Below are 27,962 nucleotides of genomic sequence, written 5' to 3'. Positions count from 1 at the left end.
GTTTTACGGACTCTTGCCTCAATGCAATTATTGTAAGAATAGCATTTGGATTCTTGCGGTTCCAAAGTGTGGGACTGTGGAAGGATGGCATTATCGTACACCATCTACAGCCAGCTCCACTCCCACCACTACTTCTACTTCCTCCTCCCCTTCCCTTTCTTCTTCCTACCACCACTAGGCGGATCAGGTACACTGACCGTCCCCTCTTGCACATCCTCGCCCTGGTCCTTCAACCGTTCGGAGCCGCTAATGAAAAACGTGAGGTCGCGATTCTGCTCAGTCAGGTCTGCATTGGCAACCTTGAGGCCCTCCACCTCGGCGCTCAGATGCTGGATGCGCTCCATCAGGCTCTCATTCATCGTCTTCTCTTCCCGCCATTCCTTCTCCAACTTGCGCGCCATGGCCTCGAACCGCTCCGCGCGCTTCTCCGCGCGGGACTTATCCCGCTCCAGGCCCGGGATCGTCTCCGCCGTGAGCTTCACGTACTGAGTCTGCAACTTGTGCAGACTCGTGACCGCTTGCGATGCGGCTTCCTGCGCGGTGCACGCCGCCGCGCTAGCCTGCGAGGCCTTGTCTACGGCGCGCTCGACCACTTCTTCGAAGTAGGCGCGCTGGCTCTCCAGTTGGCTGGTGAGGAGATGCGTGTACTCCACGCTCATGTTCTCCAGTTTCTCGCGCGGCACGGCGTCCGTCCAGTCCGGGGGGTCGAGGGCGCTGTTGTCCGCGGCGGGGAGCTCCACGAGTTTACCGTCCGTCTTGCTCTGGATGATGCGATGGACGTAGGCGTCGCCGACGTAGTCCCAGACGCGCTGCGTGGCGAGGTCCATCGCAAAGGCGTGCGATGTCTCCTTGTAGTGCGCGAAGGCGTGGGCGCCATCGTACCGCCCGCAGCCGACGCTACCGCAGATGAGACAGACCCAGAGGTTCATGTCGGAATGACAAACCGTACATTCGGCTGATTCGTCCTCGGCAGCCATCGCCCCCTGGCTGCTTCGACGAAGGTCATGTTGGGTGTAGCGGCACACAGGGCAGCCGCTGCCTTTCCATTTCTGTAGGCAGGTGCAGTGGAAGACGTGTTGACAAATGATCGTCAGTAGACCGGTTGTCTCATCCATCCGTTCCAGGCAGACGGGACATGTTGGTAGCTCGATGAGTGCGGGAGTGGGAGGGGCGAGGGGTCGGGACGAGAGCGTGGCCGAAGGAGCGGCGGAGGTGGAAGCGGACGCTGTGCGAACCGGAGTGGCCGTAGTATTGTGAGGAGATCCAAGCGCACTCTGCTGACTGCTGCCTTCAGAGAGTGTCGCCGGCCCGACAGCTTGGATCTCGACCGTCTTCACGAAAACGACATGGCATGTTTCGGGCTGTCGGAAGCAAGGGCGGTTAGCATCATTTTCCTCGCATGTGCGTGCGTGCCATGCGGCTGCACCATAGGACTAAGCTTACCTCCATGCTATTGAACACCTTCCCATTCCAATCCTTCTGCCATTCTTTAGCCTTCTTCCCACTGCGGAACTTCATCAGAACCATGTACCGATTTGCTCGAGCTGTCCTGATCATCCGGAAATGACTGACGTCGTTCATCGTTGTCTCGCCCACGAATCCCAAGAGGTCAGACGGGGACATGTACGACGGAACGGCAAGGATGCATAGTGTGGTGCAGTCCTCGTTCGGCATGGTCTCCTGGCGCGAGGCTCGACTACTGCCCCTCTCATCAAATGGCTGTCTCGCCGCGGCAGCGGACCCTTTCAATTCGGCAGGATAGTCATCCTCGATCAAGTATGGTGTCTCATGCACATCACGGTACAGATGTACTATCCCCCAGACGCTCTCCGATGCGCTTTGGTCCAGCGGTATGTATTTCCCTTTCGTGCGAAGTCCACCCAAGATATCCGTTCCGATGCCGGTCGCGATGGGATTGTCGCGGGATGGCCGCCAGCTTGTCCGGTTCGAGACAGCCGTCTCCTGTTCCGATGGGATCATGTCAATGCACTCGATCGAGACTTTGTCTAATCGAAGGTCCTGCTCGAGTTCCGATGCGCTTGTTGAGGATGTGGTGAAGAGGGGAGGGGTAGATGTGTTTGTGGCGGCGGCGTGAGTGGAATCAGCGGAATTATCTAGCGGTGATGAGCTCTGATATCTTTTCCCATTCAGATGCTGGCGATCGTATCGATTGGCCCCGTTCTGTGAAGGGCATGGGCGTTTCTGAAATGGAAGCAGAGCTTCACATGCGGAGTCGAATGACAAGGAAGTAGAGTGTCGGTCTACGCCTACACTGGCGCCTCTGAGATCGGAATGAGGGCGAGCAAATACTTCAACCGCGAGGTGATAGAAATATGAGGGCATACCGACCACTGCTCACATCTCTTCTCCTTGCTGGTCTGCGAATTCTTGAACTCGTCGTGTGTGGATTATAGCCACTAACCGGTGGGCTGTCTCTCGCCGCCGACGGGATTGCCCGGGGATCACGTGTGGGTCATCCGGGGTGGCAAGTGGGACTCAAAGCACCCAACAAGAGCTTCTGAAGCGATGTTTATTTACAAGCCGGTGTACACATACTACGTCCTAGACATCGAAAGTCATTACGAGATGTAAAAGAAGCCGAATTTGTTATAATCTGATGATTGTCATATTCTGTGAAGCAAAGAGAGCACCAAATAAATGGTGATACAAAGAGGTATGTTCGAAATAACCGTGTCATAAAAAGCCATCAAAACCCTTCCGAACGCCATGCAGTCCATTCAACCTGTGAATCTGAAACTGTGCAAGAACCAAGGAATCAGTTCCCACCACGAAGGCGGAGAACCAAGTGCAGTGTGCTCTCTTTCTGAATGTTGTAGTCCGAGAGTGTACGACCATCCTCCAACTGCTTACCAGCAAAGATGAGACGCTGCTGGTCAGGGGGGATTCCCTCTTTATCCTGAATCTTGCTCTTGACGTTGTCAATCGTGTCTGAGGACTCAACTTCCAAAGTGATCGTCTTTCCCGTGAGCGTCTTAACGAAGATTTGCATACCACCACGGAGACGCAATACCAAGTGCAAAGTAGATTCCTTTTGAATGTTGTAATCAGAGAGGGTCCGGCCATCTTCCAACTGCTTTCCAGCGAAGATCAGGCGCTGTTGGTCCGGGGGGATGCCCTCTTTATCTTGAATCTTGCTCTTCACATTGTCGATCGTGTCGGATGACTCAACCTCCAAGGTAATAGTCTTTCCAGTGAGTGTCTTGACGAAAATCTGCATACCACCACGCAGACGTAAGACCAAGTGAAGGGTAGACTCCTTCTGAATGTTGTAGTCGGAAAGGGTACGACCATCCTCAAGCTGCTTGCCGGCGAAAATCAAGCGCTGCTGGTCAGGAGGAATACCCTCCTTGTCCTGAATCTTGGACTTAACATTGTCAATAGTGTCGCTCGACTCGACCTCAAGAGTGATAGTTTTGCCAGTGAGGGTCTTGACAACTGCGATGAGGTCAGTAGACGTTCCAGTATTCACGGCCACCTGGGTGGCAAATCCATGTTGCTGCAAGGGAACCTACAAATCTGCATACCACCACGAAGGCGGAGCACAAGGTGAAGGGTAGACTCCTTCTGGATGTTGTAGTCGGATAGAGTGCGGCCGTCCTCAAGCTGCTTGCCAGCGAAGATCAAGCGCTGCTGGTCAGGAGGAATACCCTCCTTGTCTTGGATCTTAGACTTGACGTTGTCGATGGTATCGCTCGATTCAACCTCAAGGGTGATGGTCTTGCCGGTCACTAAGAAGGGAAAGGTGGCGTCAGAATTGACCTCAAACCGTTGGACCGATGATGAGATACTTACACGTTTTGACGAAGATCTGCATGATGGAAGACGTTTAGAAGACTGCAGTAAACGGTGTGAAAGGATAATAAGGTTGTGTGAGAGGAAAGTGTGGGTAGTAGAGCACAGATGAATCTGTGTAATGACAAAGGTATGGATGATGGAAGGAGGAAGAAAAAAGTGGATGAAAGCAGGAGAAGAAGGCTTAAGTAGTCGGGCGAAGAGGGAGAGATGAGGGGAGGCGGCGGCGGAGGCGAAGCGCCTTAGTCAGAGTCAAACAGGACAGTGATAGGCAACCAGGCCCGATAACGTGATGCAAGGGAAGGAAGGAATACTTAATTAGGCACTGGGCAGTAAATGGAGAGCCAGTTCAGGCCGGGTTAGTCGGCTTGGTGAGTTACTATGTATGTAGAGGACCGTGTTAGTCAGTGTCAGCGCCCCTGTTGATTCTAGCATCTCCTGGCCCATTCTCGCACTACTAATCATGAATATGGAAAGTTAGTGGCTGCCACCTTCCTGCGTCATTTGGCTCCTCCAATCTACTTCACCTCCTGCGCGCTTAGGAGGAATCTACTAGAAACTTACGCCGTATCCGTTGGGTGACTCAAAACTCACCCAGTGCTTCCCGGGCAGTTGCTTATCTTTCACCTGGACGCAACCAAAACAGCCTGTTTGGTACAAGAAAAATTTCTAACTGGGTTCAGGCAAAGAATCGCCATGCTCAGCCGCGTCTGCCACATGAAAGGATAGAGTCGCCAGAGACCGAGGGGGATGGAAGAATGCCTGGTAACTATCAGTTCCGGCCGCAGTGAAACGGTCTGGGCAACGCCCGTCCGCATCCGCCACTGACGCCACCAGTCGGCATCTCACCCCGGATACAAGACTGAGTCCTCGCTCGTGTTCCTACTTCGCACTGCTCCGGCTATAAACTCCAGGATACGGGGAGTGTCTTCTATGGAGACTTTGATAGAGATGTTTCGCATCCCTGCTTGAGGCTGAACTGGACGTTTTGGCGACTGAGTACGTACTTGTTACTTAGCTGGCATCACAGCGATGACGTGTAGGGAACTCCTTATCGGGGGGGGGGGGGGCGTCAGCTTCACTATCGGGGCTGGAAGCGGGATAGCGGAGAGACACTAGCGCTTAGAGAGGGTCAGGTGATCGGCGCATCCGGAACGCCCCCGCTTCCTGTTGTCGGCTAGACTATCTTACACTGACCGGACCTTGGGGTAATTTGTACAAAGGTCATTACTGCGTCTGCTACTCATGGAGATGCAGAGCAAGACTCCATTCCTTCTGTTTACATCACCAATAGCATCATCTCACCCCTTGATTACCTCAGTCGAGTTCCCTCAATCGCTAGGATATCATTTCCGTGCCGATAGCTCATAATTTATTCCGGTACCGAGGGCCCCGTGGTCACAACTACCCATCCATACGTTACCGACTCAAGAAGGTTTCCATAGTCGCTTTAGCGCTACGTGCTCGTTTTTGGGGCACTGATTTACTCATTCTGAGTCCCGTCAGACTATCCGAATCTGGCATCAATCCATCAATGTATATATATCAAAGAGAGGCAAACAAGCATGCTTCGCAGAGGAAGCGAGTCCGCCTGAGCCTCGGAAGATGCAGTCACGAAGTTTTCGTCCACTGGATGCAAAGTTACAGAAGGTATGAATGGAACAGAACAGAGCGACTGAGTGGTCATATATGTAGTGCCGTGCATAGTTGGACAAATTGCTGTCTTCCGATATTTTATGTAAATGGCGTTCTTACACGGCAATCAGGGTCCCGTGATATGCAGCCCTGCGTCAGGTTTCCCTCCTACAGTATCTCATCCTAACCACTTCGAATCAATTTGAGATATCTACGTGATAAACTCTACATTCCCCATCAAAATGCAACACAGATATTGAAGACGGCTTGTTGATAAGCTTGTATCAGAGACACCCCCACATATAGCATACTGACATCCCCTCACTCGAACCAACAAAGAATCCAAGCCCATATCTACCGTTGTGTCGACTAAACAGGAACAAGCATGGTTTGTAGGACAGCCAATTATGTTGCAGTCAAAGGTAGGGAGAGAGGTCATATAGATCTTGGTCCAGCCTGGGCAAAGGTTCAGTATGCAGAAGGCAGTATAGTTGCATAGAAAACTGATTACAAGTTGTCAGCATGCTAAATGTGTTTACATACATTTGACCTTCTCTTTCGGTGAGAAGCCTTTTACCAATCGAGATTCTGCTGCTACGGCGTTACAAGATAGAGGTGTGAACTAGTTTATCAATCTGTTGACTGGCACAGCAAGTTGGCCTTGACCTTATAGCTTCGCAACTAGTGTCTATGTTAATACTTCCTTATGATGTTCGATTACTGATTTGCCTTCTCATGTAATTCTTACAAGAAGATGAGTGGACCCTTTTCTTGGTTCGAAGTATATTCTATGCAGCATGAAATATAAGTTAAAAGCCTTACTGTTTGACACAATCGATCAGAAGAAAAATGTTGATATAAAACGTAATACTGATGGAATTGGTAAGGAAGAAAGAAATCTTTACAAATTTGTGGTGTTTACATACTCGCAGTTCTGTTTGATATTATGTGACCTCGCGGAACCGAGGCGTTACACGCACAGCGCCGATAAAAATCCCAATTCTTGATATATACGCTTTCATACCTCAAGAGGTGCTCAGGGCCTCTCCACATTGCGCATTGATTATAGGTGTGGTTGCCTACGACTTCATTGATCCAGGCTGCAGGCTTTGAAGGTAGTCTTCTAGCTTTCGAAGTGAGCCTGTTAAGCATCGCTTGGGAAGTCAGACACCTTAGGAGTGCCTTCGCTTGGAGTATTGTTGGACTTTTGGTATGTATCTGAGTATGGTGACACCCTAGACTGCCAGTGATGGCTAACCCAGTCATCAAAGCTCAGCCCAGTGACATCTCAAGCATAGATGGTGAATGTATCCTTCCCATATCATCCTCCCGCCATTGCAACCTCCCTGCCAAACCAAACATTACTTCGAACTTTTCCCCATACAGGCATTAGACGCGATCTCTGCTTTCAAGTGACCAATTCAGAGTTTTCTTCTGGATTCCAAGTTGTGCTCACTAATTCTTGATCCTTGTTTCCAATCCCAGCAACTACCCTCAACGCTCCTTCCAGACGATCAAGATCTTTTCCCACCATCGTATAACAAGCTCATCAGGCTCTTTTACGGACAACAACCACGCACCATGTACGAATGCGAAACATGTTCTCGCCAATTCCATTCATGGTCTGCCTGTGAACAGCACATGACCGCTAAGGGGCACTGGGAGACATTTGGATGTGAGACCTGCGAAGAGGAGTTTGACACAGAAGAGGAAGCAGAGGACCATATGCAAGAGTGCGATCACTACGCGTATGACTACTCCTGCGAAACCTGCGATGAAATGTTCCGCACAGAGGAAGATGCAGATGATCACATGGCCTACTACAGTCACTATGGTCCCCGGTTCCCTTGCGAAACATGCGACAAGATGTTCTACAGTTCTCGGACGGCCAGTCGCCACATGGACGCCCTGCAGCACTGGGCTCCCAAGGTAGAATGCGAGACGTGCAACGCGGTTTTCTATACACAGGATGCTGCAAATCGGCATATGACCGCAAAGGCACACTTTAAAAACTACTGCCCCAGTTGTGACAAATGGTTCCAGAACGAAAACAACCTACAGCAGGTAAGCCAAGATAGCCAACATACACAATTCCGGTATGATGACTGACAAGGCCTCTCTACCTTTAGCATCTGAGATCGAAGATTCACCTCGGCCAGAACTTGCTCTGCCCCTTCTGCAGAAACATGTACACCACAGCCAGTGGACTGGCTCACCACCTCGAAACCGGCTCCTGCACTTGTGCTCCCAATCTCAACCGCGAGTCCATCCATGACCTGGTGCGTCGTCTCGATAAACAAGGCAAGATTACAAACAAGCTGCTTGAGTGGCATGCTAGCGACTCCGGTGAATACTTGGTTTCCTCAAATACCTATAACGGGACTGCCTGGGAGTGCTATATATGCCATAGAACGTTCAGGACTTCATCCGCGCTCAGTCAGCACCTGAACTCACCTACGCATAAGCAGCGAATCTATCATTGTCCCAATGTCAGCAAGTGTGGCAAGCAGTTCATCACTTTGGCCGCTTTGTTCAACCACCTAGAGAGCGAAGCTTGTTCCTATATGAGATTCGAGAATGTCCAGAGGAATGCGCAGGGTCTTCTTACAGGGAGGAAGCTCATAGGACTTTGATCGCATCCGCAACTCCGGAGACCACATCTGAGCAAACCCATGGAAGAACACGTCTGAGGATCCATGACAGATTCGGCACTTATGTTGCATTGCTCTTTGATGAGCGCTTACTAGCCTCCAATGAGATGTCTCAGCATTGTCTAGGCATTTTGTTTCTTTTTTCTCGCATAATATGCTCCTCTGATTTCGGTACTAGTGTATCTTATTCTGATTGTCTAAATTCCATCTCATGTCTGTGTAAGCACTCGCACTACAAGCTCAAGCTCAAGCTCAACCTTGAAGAATCATACCAACGTTGAACTCGCTACGTAGGACTCAAGGACTCTCAGGGACAAAACGTCACTTTGTAATCCCACCATTCTCAGCCATGACCCCGTGATTGGGATGAACAACACTCGCGCTATCAATTTTAATCCATATAACTTAAAGGGCATTTCCTCTCGCAGAGCCGGAACTGCAATCTGCAATTGACCCAAGATCTCAGACAGCCTCGCATCTGCTCTCCTGACAATCCCTCTCTTTTATGATCCTTATTCTTCGTGACTTTCTTCAATGTCTAGCATCTTGCAGCTTTTATGGTATCCAATCCACCCAGCAACCTTCCATACCTCCCTCTTTCCGAATTGAGCATCTCGCACTGAAGACTAGAATGCCTTGGACTGATTTCATCCCTTGCAGCTCATCGAAAAGTACGCACAAACCCATCCTGAGGACCTCCACTGGCGACTGCTTCCATGCGATGGCCTATCTTCCTGTCTTGCAGACCTCGGCTCGGACACACAAGAACCCCACGCATACCCTTCCAAAATCGATGTGGAATGGGGAAAGTGGACACCGCAATGGTCCCCGCATCAGCCAGGGACAGATATACAATTGATCTGGTTTCGAGCTCCGGCGATGGAAATACATCCCATCCGGGCGGGAGACTGACGTCCTCAGCATCTCTAGCTCCTCCAGGATCCCTGGGTAAGGAGCATGGTAACAGCTATGGAGGAAAGACGCGCGCCAGCCCTTCGAATCTACGACAGTATTGAATGCAGAACTGTGAATCGGCCACGACTTCCTGTTGGTTCGTCTACGTATCGGTTGGGTCAGATACTATCGCCTTTCACTTTGTATTCGCCGCGGGGCCCAGACTTCTTTGTGCAGGAACAAACTTCACAACACAACGGTAGCATTCTACCGCTGGGACTATACTTCCAGTGCGTGATGTAGCTTGAATGTGATCATTGCCAGTGGAAGCTTAGGGGTGGGCCTCCAGGCTTGAGATGTCGTCTCCCCTACCGAGCGACAGTAACCCTTCCGCAAGACATCCGCATTTGATTAGTGTCTATCGCCCAATGTCGAAGAAGTAAGAGCATGATCGGTCAAGTGGACCTCTGTACTTGTACAAGACAAACGACGACTTTCTCTCATAAGAGTAGCCCGCCCCGACCCGCCCCTCAGGGGCATGATACCTTCCCTCTGCACGAGCGAATCAATAAACTCGTAAAGATGGCCGACGGGACTTCTTAGATATATCAACCTACAAGACTGATATGACCCTCACTATGGGAGTAAGCTTCGATTCCGAAAATGCCTGTCGCAAGCCTCAAGGGGATGCTGTCGGACCCTGGGATGTGTTCTGTCAGAACAAGTTGCAATTACTTTCGGACAAAATCAGGTGTGATTGAGAGACAAAAGTATGACTTGGTGAATAGAGATTATCAGGACAAGGTGATTGGCACATTACCCTATCAGATCTCTATTGGTTTTCTTTAAAGGTACTTGCTGCTTTGAATCAACTCGACAGGCAAGTACCGCTGGGATAGAAGTCGCAGTCACTACCTCATAATATGAATACATTCAAATATCCAGATCCTAGTTCCTTTACATCGCCAGAAGGGCGCTTACAGGAGTAACCCATACCATTCCCTGCTTCTGGACACGCCCATCGAATCAAGGACCGAATCTGCACTATATCACTTCGCTAGCCATGATGCTCATACCTGATGACATCTGCTACCTGAAGCACGGTTCCATAGTCTCTGAGCTGGTCACTAGATCCATACTCTCAAGCACAGCAGGAGGGGGATGCCTACGCATGAGACTCCCATTCCAAAGAGTCTGTCATCAAGACAAGACTTAGCAGGATTCCTGTCAACGTCGGTAGTATGTGAGGCCTGGCAATCACGAAAACATAAGTCATGAACATGTCTTGGGAGGAAAAGAAAGGAAAGCCCTTGCAAGCTCCATGGTCTAATGCTCTTGGTCGACATCACTGAATAGGTCGAGGTCTTCCCAGTATCAATATTAATTCTAGTATGAGCTGGCCAAAAGCACACTGCATGTAGGGATATCATTACCGAACCCACAAGACATTATGGGCATATAACCTACTATTCCAGCGCCACAAACCCACATACCAAAGATAAAAACCAGCCCTGTTTCATACCACCCCGCGTCAGACCGTACCTCTGGGCGATCGGTAAACCGCCGCCTTAAAGTTCATCAGATCGATCGATATCCGATTCAGCCACCCCTCCTGACTGCTCCGAAAGAAGAGAGCGCCTCGGAGGGCGAGGGCCCATTTCCCCCATCCCGGATCCCCAAGGCGAGCGTGACCGAACCAAGATCTCGCTTGGGAGGGGAGTGTGGGATTGCTGACCAGGGAAATAACCGATCCTCGGCAGTTGTAGCCGCATATTCGCCTCTTTGCAAAAAGGGGCGGGGTTAGGGAGGAAGGGTTAGTAGACTCAATAGTCTAAACTAGTAAAACATGGACAATGGCAATGGGAAATGGAAAAAAATGGAAGTTTCAGGACGAGTTCTAGATAACTCCCGTAGTCGCAGGCTGTTCGAAGCTGGGCAGGTTCCACCGGGCCACGGAAAACCTAGCCAGCGAATTAGCATAAGTGGGAGACTGCGGCGGTAGACTAAGCCCAGCGCAGCACTCCGTAGGTAAGAACTGAACCACATCCAACTGGAATTTCGCCCTGTCGTCTCTATCTATAAGGCGCTGCATTATGGCTGCCTCTCGACCCTCAATACTATCTAAGCCTGATTTGTATAGTCATGTATGCTATCAGGGGTTCCAGCTCAGATGAGGGTCTGCACTAGCAAGTAGATATCTACCGAGTATCTATCTACGCATACAAACCTATAAACGGTCGTGAGGGGGGTATCGCATGGTCCTCGAACCAATTGAGCATCCTATGAGTACTCCATCAATTTCACTAAATATGTGTTGTGATAGAAGAAGCAGTACCCGTATACGGATCTTTGTAGTGGATGATGAGTGGTGGCACAGGGACCGGAAACCACAACCAGAAAACCACAACCAGAAAACCACAACCACATCCCCTACTACATAAAGCAGGACTAGACTGACGGACGGCAGTCCTTCCGATGGTACGACGTCGGGTCAGACAAGGTTCCATCTCCTGCAGGCTGATGTCATGGCTCGTGGGGTTGAACGACGGGGGCTAGTGATACGGTTCTGCGCTGCGATGATCACTTGATCAGACACTGGGCGGACGGGGGCAGCCATCAATCAAACATTGACTTGCTATTGATCGGGGTTTCGGCAGAATGAGATGTCAAAGCTCAGGTGAGATATGAGTTGAGTTTGTGAGTAGTCACTCAGTAAGTTACTCCTGCGGAATAGGTAGCGAGAGGGGCAGACTAACTACGTACTACTGGCTAGACTAGTACAGAGCTGCGATGAGTTAGGGGAGATCATGCACCGCAATGAGGTGGTTACCGTGATCAGCGCAGACTGGCGGTGCTCTGTTTCTTCCCCTATGAACATGAGGGTTCGTGACCCAAGGCAAATGACCCCGTCCACCCGAAGAAAGGAAGGGCATGTAGAGAGTAGAGAGTACAGTCCTCATGTAGGTGAAGATCTATGAATTGATGACGGGCAGCTGGCAGGTAAGCCTAAGAATTGCCTAATCGAGCTCTGCGATCAACCGCTGCCGGAGGAATTGACAGCGAGAATCGGCCGGAGCGAGAAAAAAGCCACCTCTGTACTGTACATGTTTGCATGGAAATCATTATTCTTAAGTGGAGGGTCGATCTCCGGTGAATTTAGGAGGCCCCTACGGTGCTGTCGGTGGCGCTGACTCGAGCAACCACAAGATAACCTCGCCTGGGGCACATGATTCGAGTCAGGGTAGATCAGACTAGAATTCCTTCTCTCAGTCTTTATTACTGTAAATCTGTAACTCTAAAGGGCATAAATTGATCCCCTCAGCGCAATCGCCCTTCTCTCAGAGTCCAGACTAATAATCTAAATTCACAATCGAAGAAGCAAAAGTCACTTTGGCTCGGAGGCTGAGCCGGAGAGGGAAGTGAGTGGGAGACGGCCCAAGCTTTGGCTGTCTTGGCAAAGCCCCGCTAACGTCAGCGGCGGTCATGATTGGTACCATTCTTTCCCCGCTATGATGTCATTCGGAAACAGCTGCTCTCCATCATTGGTCCCTTCTGCCCGCCAGGCCCAGAGGGCTTTTCCATCGGCGTTCATGCGTCCTGGTTGTTTCTGGATTTCTTCATCTTTCCTGGCAAACAAAGAATAATAATAAAAAAAAAAAGAAACAGCCACGGCAACGGCATGTTCAATGACGACTAGCCCTCCACTGTTTCTCACAGCTGTAGATATATAGACAGACTCACTAAGATGAACACCCATCGATTGATCTTGTTCTTCTCGATTTTGCAATGTGAAGGGCAACATCCTGTACGCCATGGAGCTCCATTTATGGCTGCCCTAATACCGCAATTTCTCATATCCAATGGTTTTCAATCCGCCGGTGACTGTCCCTCTCCCCGCAGCCAACGGACGGACGGAATCATGGAATCTGAGTCAAGGGAAGGATTTCCTCGTTTCGTGTCCTTTGATGAGCATGAACTTCTCTGGTGTTTGCACCATTGGTAGTAGCCCAACCAACACCAGCCAACTCCTGAAAGCCTGAAGGGCCCAGAACCCTCCCCCCTTCTTCGGGCAACGTCGTGGCGAGTTCAGACCTGAACAGGGTCCAGAATCGGTGGTGGTAGTGGTGGTGGCTGGTAAGTCGGACATTTTGTCGTCGACGCGGAACGTCGCAAGCATCATCGTCAACGGGATGGGGCCTAGAGATGCATGGACCGCTGCTATTCCCGAGCGTTTTCCACCCGGAATGTACCTATGTAGCTCTTTCCTTGATTTCAAGGCTGAGCTCTGATCCTATTACATAGGGATACAGGTTTGTACCGGGTTGATACTCCTGGTTCCACGTGCCCTCATGTCCCGTTACCTTGCTGATGAAGTTGGTTGAGAGAGTCAGGCAGTGGTGGTGTACAGTACAGTGGTGGAGATTGACGCCAATACCCGAAGAAAAGGCATCTCAAAGACCGACACACCCCTACGTCAGTTGTGGCCCTATGATTTCAGCGTGCATCACCTTCCGGGTGGAGAATGCGAATCGGCCGTTCCTTCGTTTGACTCTGTCGAGGAAGTCAGGGAACATAAGAATGAAGATAGGTCAGCAAGAGTGAAAGAGTGAGACAACGGAGGTTTGTCCCCAGGCTCTCAGACCTGCAAGACTTGCCAATACTGGTAAGGCAGTCTAGCCCCCTTGATGCCTGTGATATCTGTCTTCTCTTCTTCTTCTTCTTCTTCTTCTTCTTCTTCTTCTTCTTCTTCTTCTTCTTCTTCTTCTTCTTCTTCTCTTCACTTAGGTTCTGGAAGAAAGGCATTTTGACTGGGCTGATGGGCGCAGACTGTGGAAGGTGACGATGATGGAGTTGTGCATTCTTGGTTGGGGTTAGTCCGTCCACCATGGATGAATAATGAATGGATTGGATGGTCCGGCTATTTGTCCTTCCCTTTTTTGACGCCTTTTGCTTTTTCTTTTTCTCTCTCTTCTCCCCACATCACCTCCCAACCAATCGCTGGCTTCAGTATTTGTGAAATGTTTGACCTAAATATTTTTGAGGCTTTTTTCCCCCTCCTCCCTTCACTTTCTTGTGGATTGTTTTTTTATTCAAGCTGACTCCATATATCTGGGCATTGCTGTTACTCTGGCGAGGTAGGTGATCAAATCAGACTGTGCAGTTCATGGATAAAATGGTAAGAGTCGAAGGAAAGAATATGAGTACAAACAGCGACGCACGGTCAACATTAATGGAAGTAGACATTGACATTAACATTGATTGGGATATCAGTCAGCAACACTCCGCAAGCAGGCGCGAGGAGTCTCGGGATGACGACAGAGGATCCCGTCATCGGCTGTTTTATATGCTTGAGTCCCGCTCTCTCTTTTCCCACCCAGCACTGATCGTCGTCGTCGTCTCTGCAATAACAATCGTTCTTCGAATCCTTTCCCACCGTCTAGCCCACCTCCCCGACAGTTTGTAAACTTTCTCAGTCCCTTTGATAGTTCACTGAGTACAATAATCATTCTCAAGCCCACTATTTAATGCTTTAATCCTGTTCACCTCGTTCTTAACAAGTGCCACTGAACTGTCAACGGGTACTCTCTGGTTGGTGTAAATATCATCAAAATTCCATCTCCTGTATAATGCCTACTGCAGCCCACACTGCCGGTGTCCAATAAGTTGACCGCTTCGCATCAACCTCCATCCTGTCACTTGTTCCATCTAGTTGTCTCCATCTTTTTCCTCTTCAGATATCCGTTTTTTTTTTCTCTCACTGACCCTCCCCCCCCCTCTCTGGCCCCCTTCGGTTCGTCCCATGAGGGCGGATCCACTGTACCAACCACCATCTGATCCAGAATCCTTAAGCACCTCGATAATCCCAATCCCCAGTCGCTTCGACCCTAACGGTGACTAAAATAAGGAACTTAACTTACCGTAAGTAATTTATTCCACTTGGAACAAAAGGCACTCGCACCAGTTTCGATTCTGTTACTCCCTGGGAGTATTTTGCGATTAAGATTTGACTGTTAACTGCAAAAATTGTGTTCATCATCGGGACTAATTCTGCACTTCTCGAATTCCTAGATCAAAACTGACCACCAACAAGCTGAGTAAAAGAAACAGACCCAGGGAGACGAAAAAGAAAAGGAAAGGAAAGTGCCTTACCTCCTGTAGGTATCATACTGTATGATTCTTCATTATTTTTTATTTAATCTGTTTATCCTTTGTCCGCCAACCCAGCCCACTGGCTCCCCTCCTTTCTCTCTCTCTGCCCCTCCACTTTCTGGTTCCTCTTTGACGGCGCGCCTAACGATACTGTAAAAAAAGGGAAGAGAAAAAAGAAAAGGAAATTCAGAAAACAAAAAAACCCCATTGAACAAAAGAGAAGGAGGAAAAAGAGAACTTCAATCGCTGTCTCCCTTCTGCGTATCTTTCTTTCTCCTCTCTCTCTCTCTCCTCTCTTTCTTCTCCCCCTCCTCCCCTCTTCGCTAATACTTCCATCAAAGTCACTTGTCCAAATCGGGAACCTTCCTGTCCCATCGCCTTTTTTGCCTTATCGTCATCATCTCTTCCCCATCTCTCTTAATCTATTTTAATTTGGTTATTTTCCGTTATAGGTGCTCAGAGTTGCTTGAGACTATTCGATACTCAAAACACCTGAACTGTGGAAAGGAAATTGGGTCCAAGGTGGGAAAGGTCCCCTCTTCGTGCTTAACTAGGAACGCGTTGTTCTCAGTGTTTTCTCGGTGTTTCTTGTTCTCAAATTTTGCTTGTGCTTGCTTCCGCTTTTTGACATTCGGCTGTCTTCTACTCTGCCTCTCTACACAACCACTACCCCTCCCCCTCTATCCTTTTTCATTACCTTATCCACGGGCCACCTTGCGCGAGCGACTCCGTCTCCTCCTGATCCAGACAGCTGTTCTCTCTAGGTGATCTCCATATGCGCCCCATTTAGTGTGTATTTGCTGTGATTGATTGATATCTGCAATTTGCACCGCACCATATCTCTTCCCTTTCCCTTTCATTCATCTTTCACACCCTGGATCCCAGCCTCACCGGTTTCTCCTGATACCTTACCCCAGGTGGTGAGAGCATATCTGAAGTAACCTTCGCAAGCTGCAAATTAATTAGATTCCTTGTCTGTTCCTCCTTTCGCCCCGCTCCCCATCCCCCCTCTGTTGAGCTTCCCTTGATTTCCCTGTCTTCTTGGACTCGATCTCGCATTCCATTACACACACACATCTTACAGTCAATCTTGAATTGATAAACTCCCCCTCTGTCCATCGTGTGTGCACTGCTGTTTGGACAGTCTGCTCTATACCTTCGATTCTGTGTGTGGTGCTAGGTTGATTTCTTTGAAGACCTGTCGTAACACCCTCATTGCGTAGGGCCATCTCACCAGGATCCTGTCGCACTACTGTTGCTGTTTCTGTTGCTGCTACTACTGTTGCCGTTGTTGTTGCCACTGCTGCCGTTGTTGTTGTAAACTTGCTATGCGGACCAAAGACCAAAACTGACCAGTGAATCCTCTACAGATTCGTGCCGTGTAAATTTTCCTTCCCAAATCCCAAGTATACCCGCTGTGTTCGCAGGTTTCCGTTTTGGGCTCGGCGAATATCCGGAATAGACCGACCCACAGCGTCAAAACAGAAGACAAGCGCGCAAGAGCCATCCATCCAGTTCGGGTGATCGCGAGAGGGCGTTTGGACTTCCCCTCCCCCGCCAACACGAGTCACTTTCCACACCTCGATCCAGCCAACCGAGTGACAAGCTTCATCTCATCACCACCGATTTCCACCATGGCGCCCAGCACCACCACTAAGACCGTGGAGGAGTCTGTACGTACCCGCGAGCCCCTTGTCCAGAAATGCAGTTTGTAACTGCTAACTGTGCGCACTAGCCCAAGGAGAAGCTCAGCGGCACCAACAGCACCGCTGTTACCAACGACACCCCCGATAACACCACAACCACCACCACTGCTGCTGCTGCTGCTGCTGCTCCAGCTTCTGCCGATACCTCCAAGAGCAGCAGCAGCGGTGCCTCTGCTGCTCCTGCCACCACGACCGCCACCAGCACCGCCGCTACCAACCCCCCAACTACGCTGGCAGAAATGTCTGAGACCATCGACCAAAACACATTTGAGCAGATTCTTGAGATGGATGACGAAGGCGATAATGACTTTAGTAAAGGCATCGTGTTTGGATTCTTTGATCAAGCAGAGAACACGTTCGATAAGATGGAGAAGCACCTGTAAGCCATGGTCTTCATTCTTTCGAGTGCTTACTGACCCTCGATAACAATAGAGCGGACAAGGACTTGGCCGAGCTTTCGTCTCTGGGTCACTATCTGAAAGGTTCCTCAGCCACTCTGGGACTGATTAAGGTCAAGGACGCATGTGAGAAGATCCAACACTACGGAGCCGGCAAGGACGAGACTGGCACCAACGATGAGCCCGATCAGGAGGTTTCGCTTGAGAATATCCGCAAGACCCTGACCCAAGTCAAGAAGGATTACAAGGAAGTCGAGGATTTCTTGCGCAGATACTATGGAGAAAGCCCCTAAACCACGATCACGGAAAACTCATCGAGACTTTCAGATGACCCAAGGAGCAAGGTAGAGAGAAGATGAAGCAAGCAGGCTGGGTTACTGAGTTGAACTGAATAATGCCGCGTGAGGGAGTGAGGCCATACACTCCGTACAAGAAGACCCAATGCAAATCGATACCGCCCGAGCGGAGAGGTGACCACGAGAGCGAATCACCCTTCCACACAATAAAAGATAGTCTTTTTCATCAAGGCTGCACCACAAGCGAGGAGAAACGGAAGGGAACAGCAGCATCTGTTTGTATTTTTGTCTCTTGCATGTCATCTTCATCATCGTCGTCGTCGTCACGAATCATCACGAGGGTTGATCGCACTTTTCAATTTTCATCTAATACCCAATTCCCCTTTCCCCCCTCTCCAGTCTTCTGTCTTTTTCGAGTTGCACCCTAGCCCGCGTTTGTTTCTTTAGACCCACCTTGTATATGAACCTGTGATTCCTCCAAGCCAAGGGAACTTAGGATGAGACAGACAAACAAACTCAGGGTAGATGATTTGCTTTTCTTCTTCTCACTTCACCCTTATCACGCCAGTCTAATGGTAGTTGGCTCGTTCTCGCGCGAAAGGGGTGGGGAGGAGGACGAGAGGGAAAGGAAGAACCGATCCGTCCAAGTCAACTGTCCGCTTTGCGGCTAAAGAGGGAGAGAGGATGCGAATTGGGATGGAAAGGTATGTATTCGTGAAGCGTATTCGTGTTGTGTATGCACTTGAGTGCTGGTGTGCGTGTCATCTGGGTGTGGGTGGTCGATGTGGTCTTGGTTCGAACCCATTTCTCCGTTTGGATGTACAACCCATCGCCTCGCTTATGACCTTTACACGAGATTCCAGATTTCGCAACCATTTGGAAGCCGAGAGGTCAGGGAGGGAAAGGAATGGCGACTTGAGAGTGATGATGGGCTGCTGGGATGTTGCGTGGGTAGATTGAATGTTGTGCATGCAGGAAATCTCGAGAGTCGGTTCGTCCGTCTTTCTGTTTGTCTGCGAACGAATGTCTTAGCCCGGTCCTGGTCATATTCATGGTCATGGTCATAGTTATGATATTCTGAGGGGGAAGGGAAGAACTGTAAACAAAAAAGAGCGAGGCTGGTTTGTGTGTGGTGGGAACCTCCTCCTTCCAGCTACTTTATCCTATTATATTTCCTTCTGCTTCTAAGCATACCAAAGTTCTTCCTCTCTCCCTCCCCCCCCACCTTCTCTTCCCTGTTGCACCTCACTCTTATTCCATTCCTGATTGATTGGTTGATTGATCGATTGATTCAATAGAGTGGGTTCTAGAAAAATCACAACGGACCTTGCAAACCAGACCGGAGTGTTTGTTTACTCCGGTCTTTTTTTCCCTGGTTGTCGATGATGGATCAACCACCCACCCATCAGCCTTCCTAGCTGTCCATCAGTCAGATGAAGTGACTCCCTGATCCATCCTCCTGTCGGAAGGACACCCCACTAGCCGTATCTTCTCTTCCCACCATCTTCTTCCCCATGGGATTAACAGCCACAACTGAACCTTGCCCAGCCCAGGAGACCCTTCCCTGACCTGGATGAAGCGCGGTTTGGTTACACAACCGACGGTTAGACCGGGGTGGGCGTGCTGTATGGATTGACTGTTCGCACATTCCTGCTGTCTTTCTTCTTTGTTATCCTTTGTCCGGACAAAGTACTAAAGTTAAAATCTGACAGTCTCATCTTTGGGATTTTCGGTAATGTCTCGGTTGACCAACCACCTACCATAATCAACAAACCGGATTGGATCAGTGGAATCCCAGATCCTTCTGAACGTGTGTTTCGTCTCCATGCACATCAAGACAAGAGGGGCATGTTACATGCCAAACCTGAACCTAGCAACTTCATCAGGTCGGTCGAGCATGCAAGTATGGTCTTGGTACGGATCGCGTGACTCGCTCTCGAGGTACAGTAATCACTGGATTTATGTGCGTCCCATACTTCTGCCCCAACATCATATCATCACATTGCCGTGGCCTCCCTCCCTTGTCCTTGAAAGTCGTCAAGAAATGGCCTGACAATCAATTTCGGTAGTTTAGTCAATTGATCCAATGCAAAGTCGCCCCTTGTCTCCAGACATATCTCCTGACGATCGGATAGTTACATACACTCCCCACCATTTCCCCTTGTCTATAGAGTGGGACGGATGACGGATGATTCCGACCCGGGATTGCTGGGAAACAAACGGCCCTCTCACTCTCTGGTGTTTTATTGTTCGGGTCGAGATGGGGAAGAGGGGTTGTGGTGCTCGAATTCTATCTTCGACTGAGGACGAGAAACGGTGCAGCTGCAGCAGATCCATGGGGGATCTATTCATTCAATGATCCATTCCTCCACCTATATCTCGTCAACCTATGCATCCTATCTATCTTGCTAAGTGCGAGTTAGATCATAGGTAATGGACCAGTTGATACACAAAACAAAGGGCAGATCCTACATCCGATAAATCCTTCCCTTTGGGAACGATCGTGGCAATCCGCCCCGAGTCTATCCGTCGTGACTTTCATAGCGAACCGTAACTGACAATCCTCGTTCAGAGCCATTCAATCTCGTCGTACAACTAATTCACTGAATTACCATCCATCTCAGTCTCCCAGTTCTCAGATCCATTGCGTTTTATTCCATTGTTCAAATTCCCATTCGGAGAAAACACCCACCCCCTAAAAATTGGTTTGCCATGACAAGGGCCATCTGTTTGATTCTCTACAACCCTCCTCCTCCCCCATCCACTATTCTTGTACTCAACTTGGCCCAAACTTCATTAGACAAGAAATCCCTGTTCACCAGGCGTTCGCCATGCTTTCCTGTGTTTTCACCCGTTGTTCTCCCCGAGACTGAGAATACAAACCAGGAGACCAGGAGGGTGCGATGGGGGTGTGATCATGGATCGATCGAAATGTCTATATATCTAGGTATCACTAACCTTTGGCCCCTCGAACAACCAACTACGCATCCAATCTTCATTGTTCTTTTCTTCTATTCTCATTCAGTCTGCAGGCAATCCACGACCCAGGTTCTTCGCCTCTAGATCTGCTCTTGTTTTCATTGTTGTCACTTCCTTCTCCTTCCCGTTCAAGAACTTGCACTGGCACTCGACTCAATCCAGCAACTCTGCCCAATAATTCATCAAATTTGCAAAGAGCAAGAGCCAGACACAATCTTTGACTATTAGTTTCTTTCTCTGTTGCTCGCCCAACCTGTTCGCACGAAGCAAGAAACATGGCTGTGGGCCCTCGAGCCTCCAAGGAAGAGTTTATGCAAGCCCTAGGCTTGAACTCGCATGATCCGCAGCATGAGCAGTATTATCGTGCAATGAGGGTGAGTAACTTCTCTGCTGAATGATCGATTGTGTATACTCCCGTTGAAGCATGTCTGTCTCCCTGGACCTTCTACCCTGATTGCCTCAAATTTCATACGACAGGCCTCGCACACACACTTTCTTGGAACACACACATATAGACCCACACCTCTTCTACCGAAAGGGTTATACACAATTCATCCATCCAGCCATCTATCTCTACTCTACACACCCGCAATCCCCATCTCCTCCCCTACCTAACCCGATATCAACCCCCCCCCCCCGGCCATCAACAGAGAACCCCCCATCCCAATCCCAGCACCCAAAACTAATATTCACCACCCCCAAAATCAGGACGAAGCAATCCTAACCTACAACCACCTCAACGAAGACCGCTCCAACCTCCTGGACAGCGTCGCCGCCGACCCCTCCACCAAACCCCCGTACTTCTGGCACCACATCCGCCCCGAGCGACAACGGTGGGGGATCCTCGAGATCGCCCGGAACGCGGGTCCATTGACCCGCCCGCTGTTCGCTCGCGGGGCGGTCGTCACCTCCGCCGCCTCTCCGACCAATACCACCACCGGGGGTGCGGCTGCCACAGGCCCAGGAGGAGGAGCAGCGGGAGCAGCAGGAGGAGACACAACCGGCGGCGGCGACGGCGGCGGCGAGTACGGACCCAACTGGGTGGCGGGGTGGTTGCTGTACAGCGTGTTTCGGTCCCGGGATGTGCGGAATAATCGCAATCGCAGGCGCGGAGAGGAAAGGGGTAAGTTTGCTTTTTTGGGGGGGAGTCTCTTCTTTCTTATGCCCTCTGGTTGTGTTCCCGGTATTTGACCCTTGAAGAAAAGAGGGGGACGAACAAGAAACTCAAAGCCCAGGAGAAGGTTGGAAGTATACATACATACATGTCTATGTGCGGAGTCAAAACTATATACATTTTATCCTGTACACAATTGGAAAACCAAACCAAACAAACGAATATTAACAGAATATCTAGGTCGCTCAAAGTCGCCACAGAGACAACCACAACCGCAGAGTCAGACGAACAGCGGTGTCTCGGGCAAGAAGGAATATTATGATCCGGTGCGGAACGGGTGAAGGTGTGGTCAATTAGCGAAAGTTATGCGGAGTGAGCAATGAAGATGGAAGAGATGATCGATCAGGTTCGAAAGGACGAGGGCGGTTTAGCCTAGAATAGACTTTTTCGAACCTCCCAACCCCGACAATCAATTAATCGTCTGCATCATTGTCATTCTGTCGAGAGCCGTTCTTCTGCGCGCGCTCCTGTTTCAAAGCTTCCGTCACGCGCTGGTCACGCTCATCTTTCAGCTCGTCCCAGTCCTCGTCGTACTCGGCAGCAATGGACTTGATTTCCTTGCGGAGCGAATTGCCCTCGTCGATGAGCGATTCCCACAGCCGCAAATCCACCCCTTTCCTCTCGTAGAGCTTCTTCTGGCGCGCATTGATGGTGAAGTCGAGGGCCGACCGGTACGAGATTTCCCGGTTGTGATAGAGGAACCACAGATAGCCACCCATCAGCGTTGACAAACTGACCAGGTAGGTGACGGGCTCCATCGTATCCCAGCCCAGGTCGGTCTCGAAGGTGAGTTTGTACACGAGGCACCACCAGAACGCCAGCACGCCGAACCCGCCCATGGCCACGCGCTGCGCCCCGCGGTGCGCCAAGGCGTCACATTCATGCTTGATGTCCGCGATGTTCTTGATCCGGTCGGAAATCTTCCGCAGCCGCATGCGCAGGAAGTGCGTGCGCTCGTTGAACGAGGGCACCGCCACGTGGATCTGGTGCTGGCCCGCCGGCGCGCTTTCGACCGAGACGATGAACTCCCGCGCGCGCGCGGCGTCGCGGATGAAATCGCCCACCTCGGTGGATTGCGACCACCGCACAAAGCGATGCTCCATGGACTTCTCGCCGCCGCCGGGCTCGCTGCGTCGCAGGTACGTGTACGTGTCGTCGTCCGAGGGCTTCTTCTCCTCTTTAACCTGTCCGAGTTCCTCCAGCTTGCGCACTTCGGCCTCGGTCCCCTCGTAGAGCGCCTTCCGCGGCCGGATCGGGTTGTCCTCGAGTTGGAGCGCGATGAAGGAGACGGACGGGGCTCGGGCTTGTCCGTCCTTCGTCTTGATGAGCGGGATCTCGGCTTGAATGAGGCGTTCCAGGTGCGAAAGTGGTTGCTGAGGGTGGATGAGAAAAGCGATGGGTTCGATGTCTTTTGCACACACACAGAAGTCAGTCAGCATGGCGCCTTTCTTTTCATGCGCAGCGAAGGCAGAAGGAGATTTTCTGGGACTCACCCTTATGATCACGGTGGTATTTGGTCGACAACGGAAGAAGCAGCTTAAACAATCGTGACGGCGTAGTCAACAGTTTTCCTGGGTGCGATTGATTTAGTTCGCGTGAATACCCCAAAGCGTGACACAGAAGACACAAGGTAAAGGTAGAAGAGGTTTCAAAGGCAATTACTAACCCTTTGTCATGGCCTGCCCAAGTTTGTCTTCCCCCTTCTGGGCCTTGGACGAACAGACCCCTTCCTCGTCCTCCTCCGGCTTCGCATCCTTGATCTCTAACCGCTCCAATTCTTGCCGCGGACCTTTGGACTGCAGACGCGCATTGATGCTGCTGAACCACCGGGTTTGGCCCGCCGTCGGAGCACTCAATGCAACATTCCTCGTGCTCGTGCTCGTGCTCGTGTTGTAGTCGTAGTGCGCCGGCGGCGCTGCTCCGGTCTGGAACTGTCGCCGCCGCCGCCCTGGGCCCGCTTGTACCATAGAAAGTACTAATGACGGTGCAGCAGGGAAGCCGGACTCGAGGCGACTACTACTCCCCCATTGTTGTAGTCGTTGACGAGAGGGAATGGGCGGAATCCGACCTAGTATAGACCGCATGTTGCGGCGAGGGCTTTTTACGGGCGGCAATTGACAAGAGGCATATAAGTTATCGGGGAGAACAATGGGAGAGGAGTGGGAGTGTTTTGGAGAGAGGAGGGGGGAGATCCTGGAATTCACACAAAGTCAAGCTTTTCACAAGCAATGGTGAGAAGAAGGGGGTCGTCCTTCGACCGGGATGTGGATGAGGAGTTGATATCATCACTTATGTTATGGCTGGAGTTGTGCTGGTAATGGTCATGGTCATGGCAATGGCAATGCTGTCACTCTTCGGCCATTACGTGGATCGTCAGTTGCGCCTTCCTGCCTGGGACGACAACTGGAGACACCACTTCACTGCCTACGTCATGATGTGTCAGCGGCTGTGGCAGTGATGCTGCATACCTCAGGCCACAAGGCTTCCTTCTCCGATAAACAACCGGTGAAAGGCTAAGTTTGTGAGTTGTTATGTCGGTAATCACTGTACATCGAATCTGACCGTGGTTTCGTATCACACTCAGCCAAAAAGACACTGGGCTTCGGAAGAAGAGGAGACAAATCACCACCGTATGTACTATACATACATACCTGCACTCCTGCACACCTAACTATAGCAATTGAGCGCATAAGCAATTCGTGAGACATCACATTCGGTCGCAGTCCAACACAACAGTCCGACAGTCCGACAATGCACACCGCCACCTCCCAGAAAAGACACCGCTAGCCACCGCAATGCAATCCTCCAAAACATACATACATTCATCTCATCCGGGGTGTTCCTGTGTGATCCCACCCGCGGACAAGTTCCATCCAATCCATTCTTCCACAATGAGCATTCATCACATTCATCAGATGGGGGTAACAAGACCCAAACCAAAACCAAAAAAAGAGACGCTTCGATCTATCGGATATCCGGGTTCGTGTCATAAAATCATAAAGTCATCGTCATCAAAAGCCAAGCCGATATTCCATCTCATCTTGTGCCCCCGTTTCCCTGGCTCAAGTCTTGTAAAAGCCAAGGCAAGAACAAGCTTTTATTTGGGTATCGGCACGGCCAGTGTGCGCCTATAGACCTTTCTCCTCCCCCCCCCGGCGTGCGCGTTATTCCATCAATCCCCCTCCCTCCCTTCAGAAAGCAACCTACCGACTAAACGCCAACGCTCGAGGCGGACCCATCGCTGATTGCCGGTCGCAATCGATCCGGTCCCCTCCATAGCTCTCCGGGCTGCTGCTGCCGCCACTACTTCGGCTCTCGCCACTAGTCGAAGTGTCCGTGTCGTCCACCCCGTACCGGACTTTGCGTCCGGTGCCAATGGCGACCGGAATGCCCTGGATGACACCGCCGTGGTCGTGCCCGGCAGGGTACATGCCGTCGTTGACGGAGAAGTTGCGGCAAATCAGGTAGGCCCGCATCGCTGCATTTTCCCGAGCCAGGGTGTCCGATTCATAGACGGCGTCCGTCTGGTACTCGCGGTTGTTGACTCGGACAATGCACGTATACCCGGTAGCGCCGCTGTATGATTCGTAGAGAGGTTCTGGCCAGCGGCGCCGTCGGCAGAGACCTGTACACATGGTTATTGGACGTTGAACGGTGTGAGAAACCGATGAGCATAAAGGAAAACGGAGAAAGAAAAAAAAAAGGTACCCTGCCACCCCCTCGGACTTCCAGGAGAGAGAGCAAATCAAAACTGCGCGAAGTTGAAACCAAGCCCTCACTAGCCATGGTCTGCTGGAACCTTTGTGCTTCATGGCGTGCATAGCAGCAGTGCACCAGGGGAGGCAACAACGACCACCATCACGACAACCATCCATAGGAAGCACAGCGAGGGTCATCCGAAGCGGTGACCCTTCGGATCCAATCATAGAAGGCACAAAGGGACCGAACGAGACCTTGTTCGACGAATTGCAAACAGAGTATCTACATACTTGCAAGATAGAGAATATAGTACATCGCGGAAACCTGTCCAGGTCCAATAGGTCGTATGGTCCAGGCCAGTATTGGTTCAGTATTCGCTGCCCCAGATCGATTGATACTGCACAAGATCCTGGCGGTCACACAGATGGCATCGAGATGACCCTATGTAAACGGTGTCGGTTGGTGCCCAATGACCACAGTCTTCATCGAACAGCCAATGTGACTTGCTATATCTTACAATAGCCAGCAGCGAGGCCCGTCACCAGGTGTGAGAAGATTGGGTCAAGAAAAGCCCAGCGAAAAGAATGAAGGGACCAATTCAAACCAACGGACGAAAGTCGCAAGTGAAAATAAAACTAGCGGCCAGGAACGAGGCAAACACAGCGTGCCCTACACTGGGGGAAAGCAAGAGGGGGGAGAAGAAAAGCGAGTCGAGGGGGATATCTTTCATGACCGCCCAGGTATTCGCACAAAGAAAGAGGTGGGGCATCTGGAGCAGCCCTCAAAGCTTTTAATCATTATTATTTATTTCATAGTTTTTCTCAGATAGAGAGACCAGAAAAAGTCGTCGAGGAACGGCCACAATGGATAGAAAGGAGGCAAAAAGGGGGGGGAAAAAGCTTCTTAGAAAAAGGCAAGATTTTGTCCAGAATTACTAAAACCCGGGAAGGTGAATAGAATTAGAACAAAGGAAGTGGCTCGCAACTGGTTCAATTGGACCATTCTCCACCAGTTGACCGAGGGGAAAAGCAGCAGACGAATGCCATGCCTTTGAGAATTGTCCTAGACCTCACACTAGCTTTGTCCGTTGCGTTGCCGTTCTGCTCGGAGAACAGAATATGGCAAGCGCTGATGTGCTGGCATGACTTTTCACCAGTGGACCAAAATGAAAAGATCCAGGACGTCCTGGCCCATCGGCCACCGTGTAATTCGCCGCCAATCTAGGCGGCTACGATGGAGATGTTGTTCAGAATTCTGAACGCCCGAGCAAACCGGTCGTCTCGGCCTTCATCTATTCTGCTGCAGAACATGCACTGGTTTCTCTGGGCATACCTTAGAGTGGTCCACTGCTGTAGTAAGCGCGGCTCTTGTCCTCTCCTCCTTTGTGTTTAGAGTCACGGTTTTTTCCTGGGTTATAGAGCAAGGTTCGTCCCCATACCATATTCACATCTTTGAAACCGGGTGAAAGCGATGGCCCCTTGAACCCCGCCTTGTGAATCCACAATTGTGGCCCGGTCGAGTAAATAATAACGAAGGTAATGGAAGGACGGAGAGAAAGAACCCACGAGAAAGGAGGTGCGGTGAAATCCAGCTAATGCAGAATGATGCTTCAGAACAAGGGGTTCATGTCGCGCAGATGAATCCTGGCAATAGAATGCCCAGAAGGAAGCCGTGATTCCATTGTACATGGAGAGGAGGAAAGAGGGGGATGGAGGAAACAACACTGGAGCCCGTGATTGGACTGAATGGCGGGCCCTTTTTTGGGCTCCCCTCCCCTTCTTCGCCCGGGTCAATACTAGTAGACGATCACGATTCCTAACGACTCGGGAAACGATCCGAATTCTGTAGCTCGCTTAGTGTAGGTTGACCGCTCTCCCGGAGCCAATCCAGAGTAAACCTGATAGCAGATACGACTGAACCCCGCGGTCCGGGAGTGGGAATGAACGACAACAACAACAACAATAACAACAACAACATCATCATCATCGAAGGGAGTCAAGGAGCACACCACTTTCGATGTATCAACGCTGCGTGACTAGATTCCGGATAGGATCTACTCCGTAGATTGGCCACACAGGAGAGCAGCATCGGATTGGTCCAGCCTGCTTTCTCCTCCATTGGAGCCGTTGACTGACAGGTAGGCATTGCGGATGCACTGATGAGTTGGCAATGACGCTTCGTGCGCCGGGGGAGGGGAGAAGGAATCCATGCCACTTTGACACGAGGGGCAAAGAGAGGGAGGTCAACCTTGCAGAGTAACATGAGCAGATTCCTTCTTATTCAGCGCCACCCCGGAGAAATTGATTCTTACTGACCTTTTTGCCCGCCCCCCCCCTCCTTCTTGAGCGCCCCCCCATATTTCCCCCTCCTTTTGATATGACGGATAGGCGGGCTGCAGCAGGTTTGTCTGTGCATGGTGTGAGTCGCCCGCTGGCTGCCCCGGGCGTTGCAATTCTGCGCTCTGCGAGTAAAGAATGCTTTGCTCCGTTTGTGTTGCATCTTCGAGGGGTATCTGCTGGCTGTCTTTGGAGCCTAAGCTCCTGGGAGTTGTCTTTGTCTTCTTTTCT

General features: G+C 50.7%; 7 protein-coding genes across 7 annotated transcripts; 3 read left to right on the top strand and 4 right to left on the bottom strand.

The window, feature by feature from the left end:
* Positions 1-134: 134 nt before the first annotated feature.
* On the bottom strand, positions 135-1,980 carry ASPACDRAFT_57439 (putative RING and UBP finger domain protein; the record flags this gene model as incomplete). The annotated part of the gene is made up of 2 exons (XM_020203242.1): positions 135-1,361; positions 1,444-1,980. The coding sequence occupies 2 exons, from the start codon at positions 1,978-1,980 to the stop codon at positions 135-137; spliced, it is 1,764 nt and encodes a 587-aa protein (XP_020060443.1).
* Positions 1,981-2,758: 778 nt separating this feature from the next.
* On the bottom strand, positions 2,759-3,919 carry ASPACDRAFT_1863810 (ubiquitin family protein). The gene is made up of 3 exons (XM_020197827.1): positions 3,814-3,919; positions 3,534-3,749; positions 2,759-3,456 (listed from the first exon to the last, which is right to left on the bottom strand). The coding sequence occupies exons 1-3, from the start codon at positions 3,833-3,835 to the stop codon at positions 2,777-2,779; spliced, it is 918 nt and encodes a 305-aa protein (XP_020060442.1). The 5' UTR covers positions 3,836-3,919; the 3' UTR covers positions 2,759-2,776.
* Positions 3,920-7,029: 3,110 nt separating this feature from the next.
* ASPACDRAFT_57437 (putative C2H2 finger domain protein) lies at positions 7,030-8,081 on the top strand (the record flags this gene model as incomplete). The annotated part of the gene is made up of 2 exons (XM_020203241.1): positions 7,030-7,512; positions 7,578-8,081. 2 exons carry the CDS (start codon positions 7,030-7,032, stop codon positions 8,079-8,081), a joined length of 987 nt encoding a protein of 328 aa, XP_020060441.1.
* Positions 8,082-16,777: 8,696 nt separating this feature from the next.
* On the top strand, positions 16,778-17,540 carry ASPACDRAFT_39717 (Hpt domain-containing protein; the record flags this gene model as incomplete). The annotated part of the gene is made up of 3 exons (XM_020200638.1): positions 16,778-16,816; positions 16,879-17,228; positions 17,282-17,540. 3 exons carry the CDS (start codon positions 16,778-16,780, stop codon positions 17,538-17,540), a joined length of 648 nt encoding a protein of 215 aa, XP_020060440.1.
* Positions 17,541-20,797: 3,257 nt separating this feature from the next.
* On the top strand, positions 20,798-21,977 carry ASPACDRAFT_39716 (uncharacterized protein; the record flags this gene model as incomplete). The annotated part of the gene is made up of 3 exons (XM_020200637.1): positions 20,798-20,896; positions 21,231-21,645; positions 21,877-21,977. 3 exons carry the CDS (start codon positions 20,798-20,800, stop codon positions 21,975-21,977), a joined length of 615 nt encoding a protein of 204 aa, XP_020060439.1.
* ASPACDRAFT_75582 (uncharacterized protein) lies at positions 21,777-23,819 on the bottom strand. Its single transcript, XM_020204490.1, has 3 exons — positions 23,363-23,819; positions 23,190-23,267; positions 21,777-23,104 (listed from the first exon to the last, which is right to left on the bottom strand). The coding sequence occupies exons 1-3, from the start codon at positions 23,778-23,780 to the stop codon at positions 22,110-22,112; spliced, it is 1,491 nt and encodes a 496-aa protein (XP_020060438.1). The 5' UTR covers positions 23,781-23,819; the 3' UTR covers positions 21,777-22,109.
* A 1,080-nt stretch (positions 23,820-24,899) lies between these two features.
* Positions 24,900-25,331, bottom strand: ASPACDRAFT_57434 (uncharacterized protein; the record flags this gene model as incomplete). Its single annotated transcript, XM_020203240.1, has 1 exon — positions 24,900-25,331. One exon carries the CDS (start codon positions 25,329-25,331, stop codon positions 24,900-24,902), a length of 432 nt encoding a protein of 143 aa, XP_020060437.1.
* Positions 25,332-27,962: the final 2,631 nt, after the last annotated feature.

Source organism: Aspergillus aculeatus, assembly GCF_001890905.1.
Source record: "Aspergillus aculeatus ATCC 16872 unplaced genomic scaffold ASPACscaffold_2, whole genome shotgun sequence".
Classification (NCBI taxonomy): Eukaryota; Fungi; Ascomycota; class Eurotiomycetes; order Eurotiales; family Aspergillaceae; genus Aspergillus; species Aspergillus aculeatus.
This window is presented reverse-complemented; position numbering and strand designations above follow the sequence as displayed.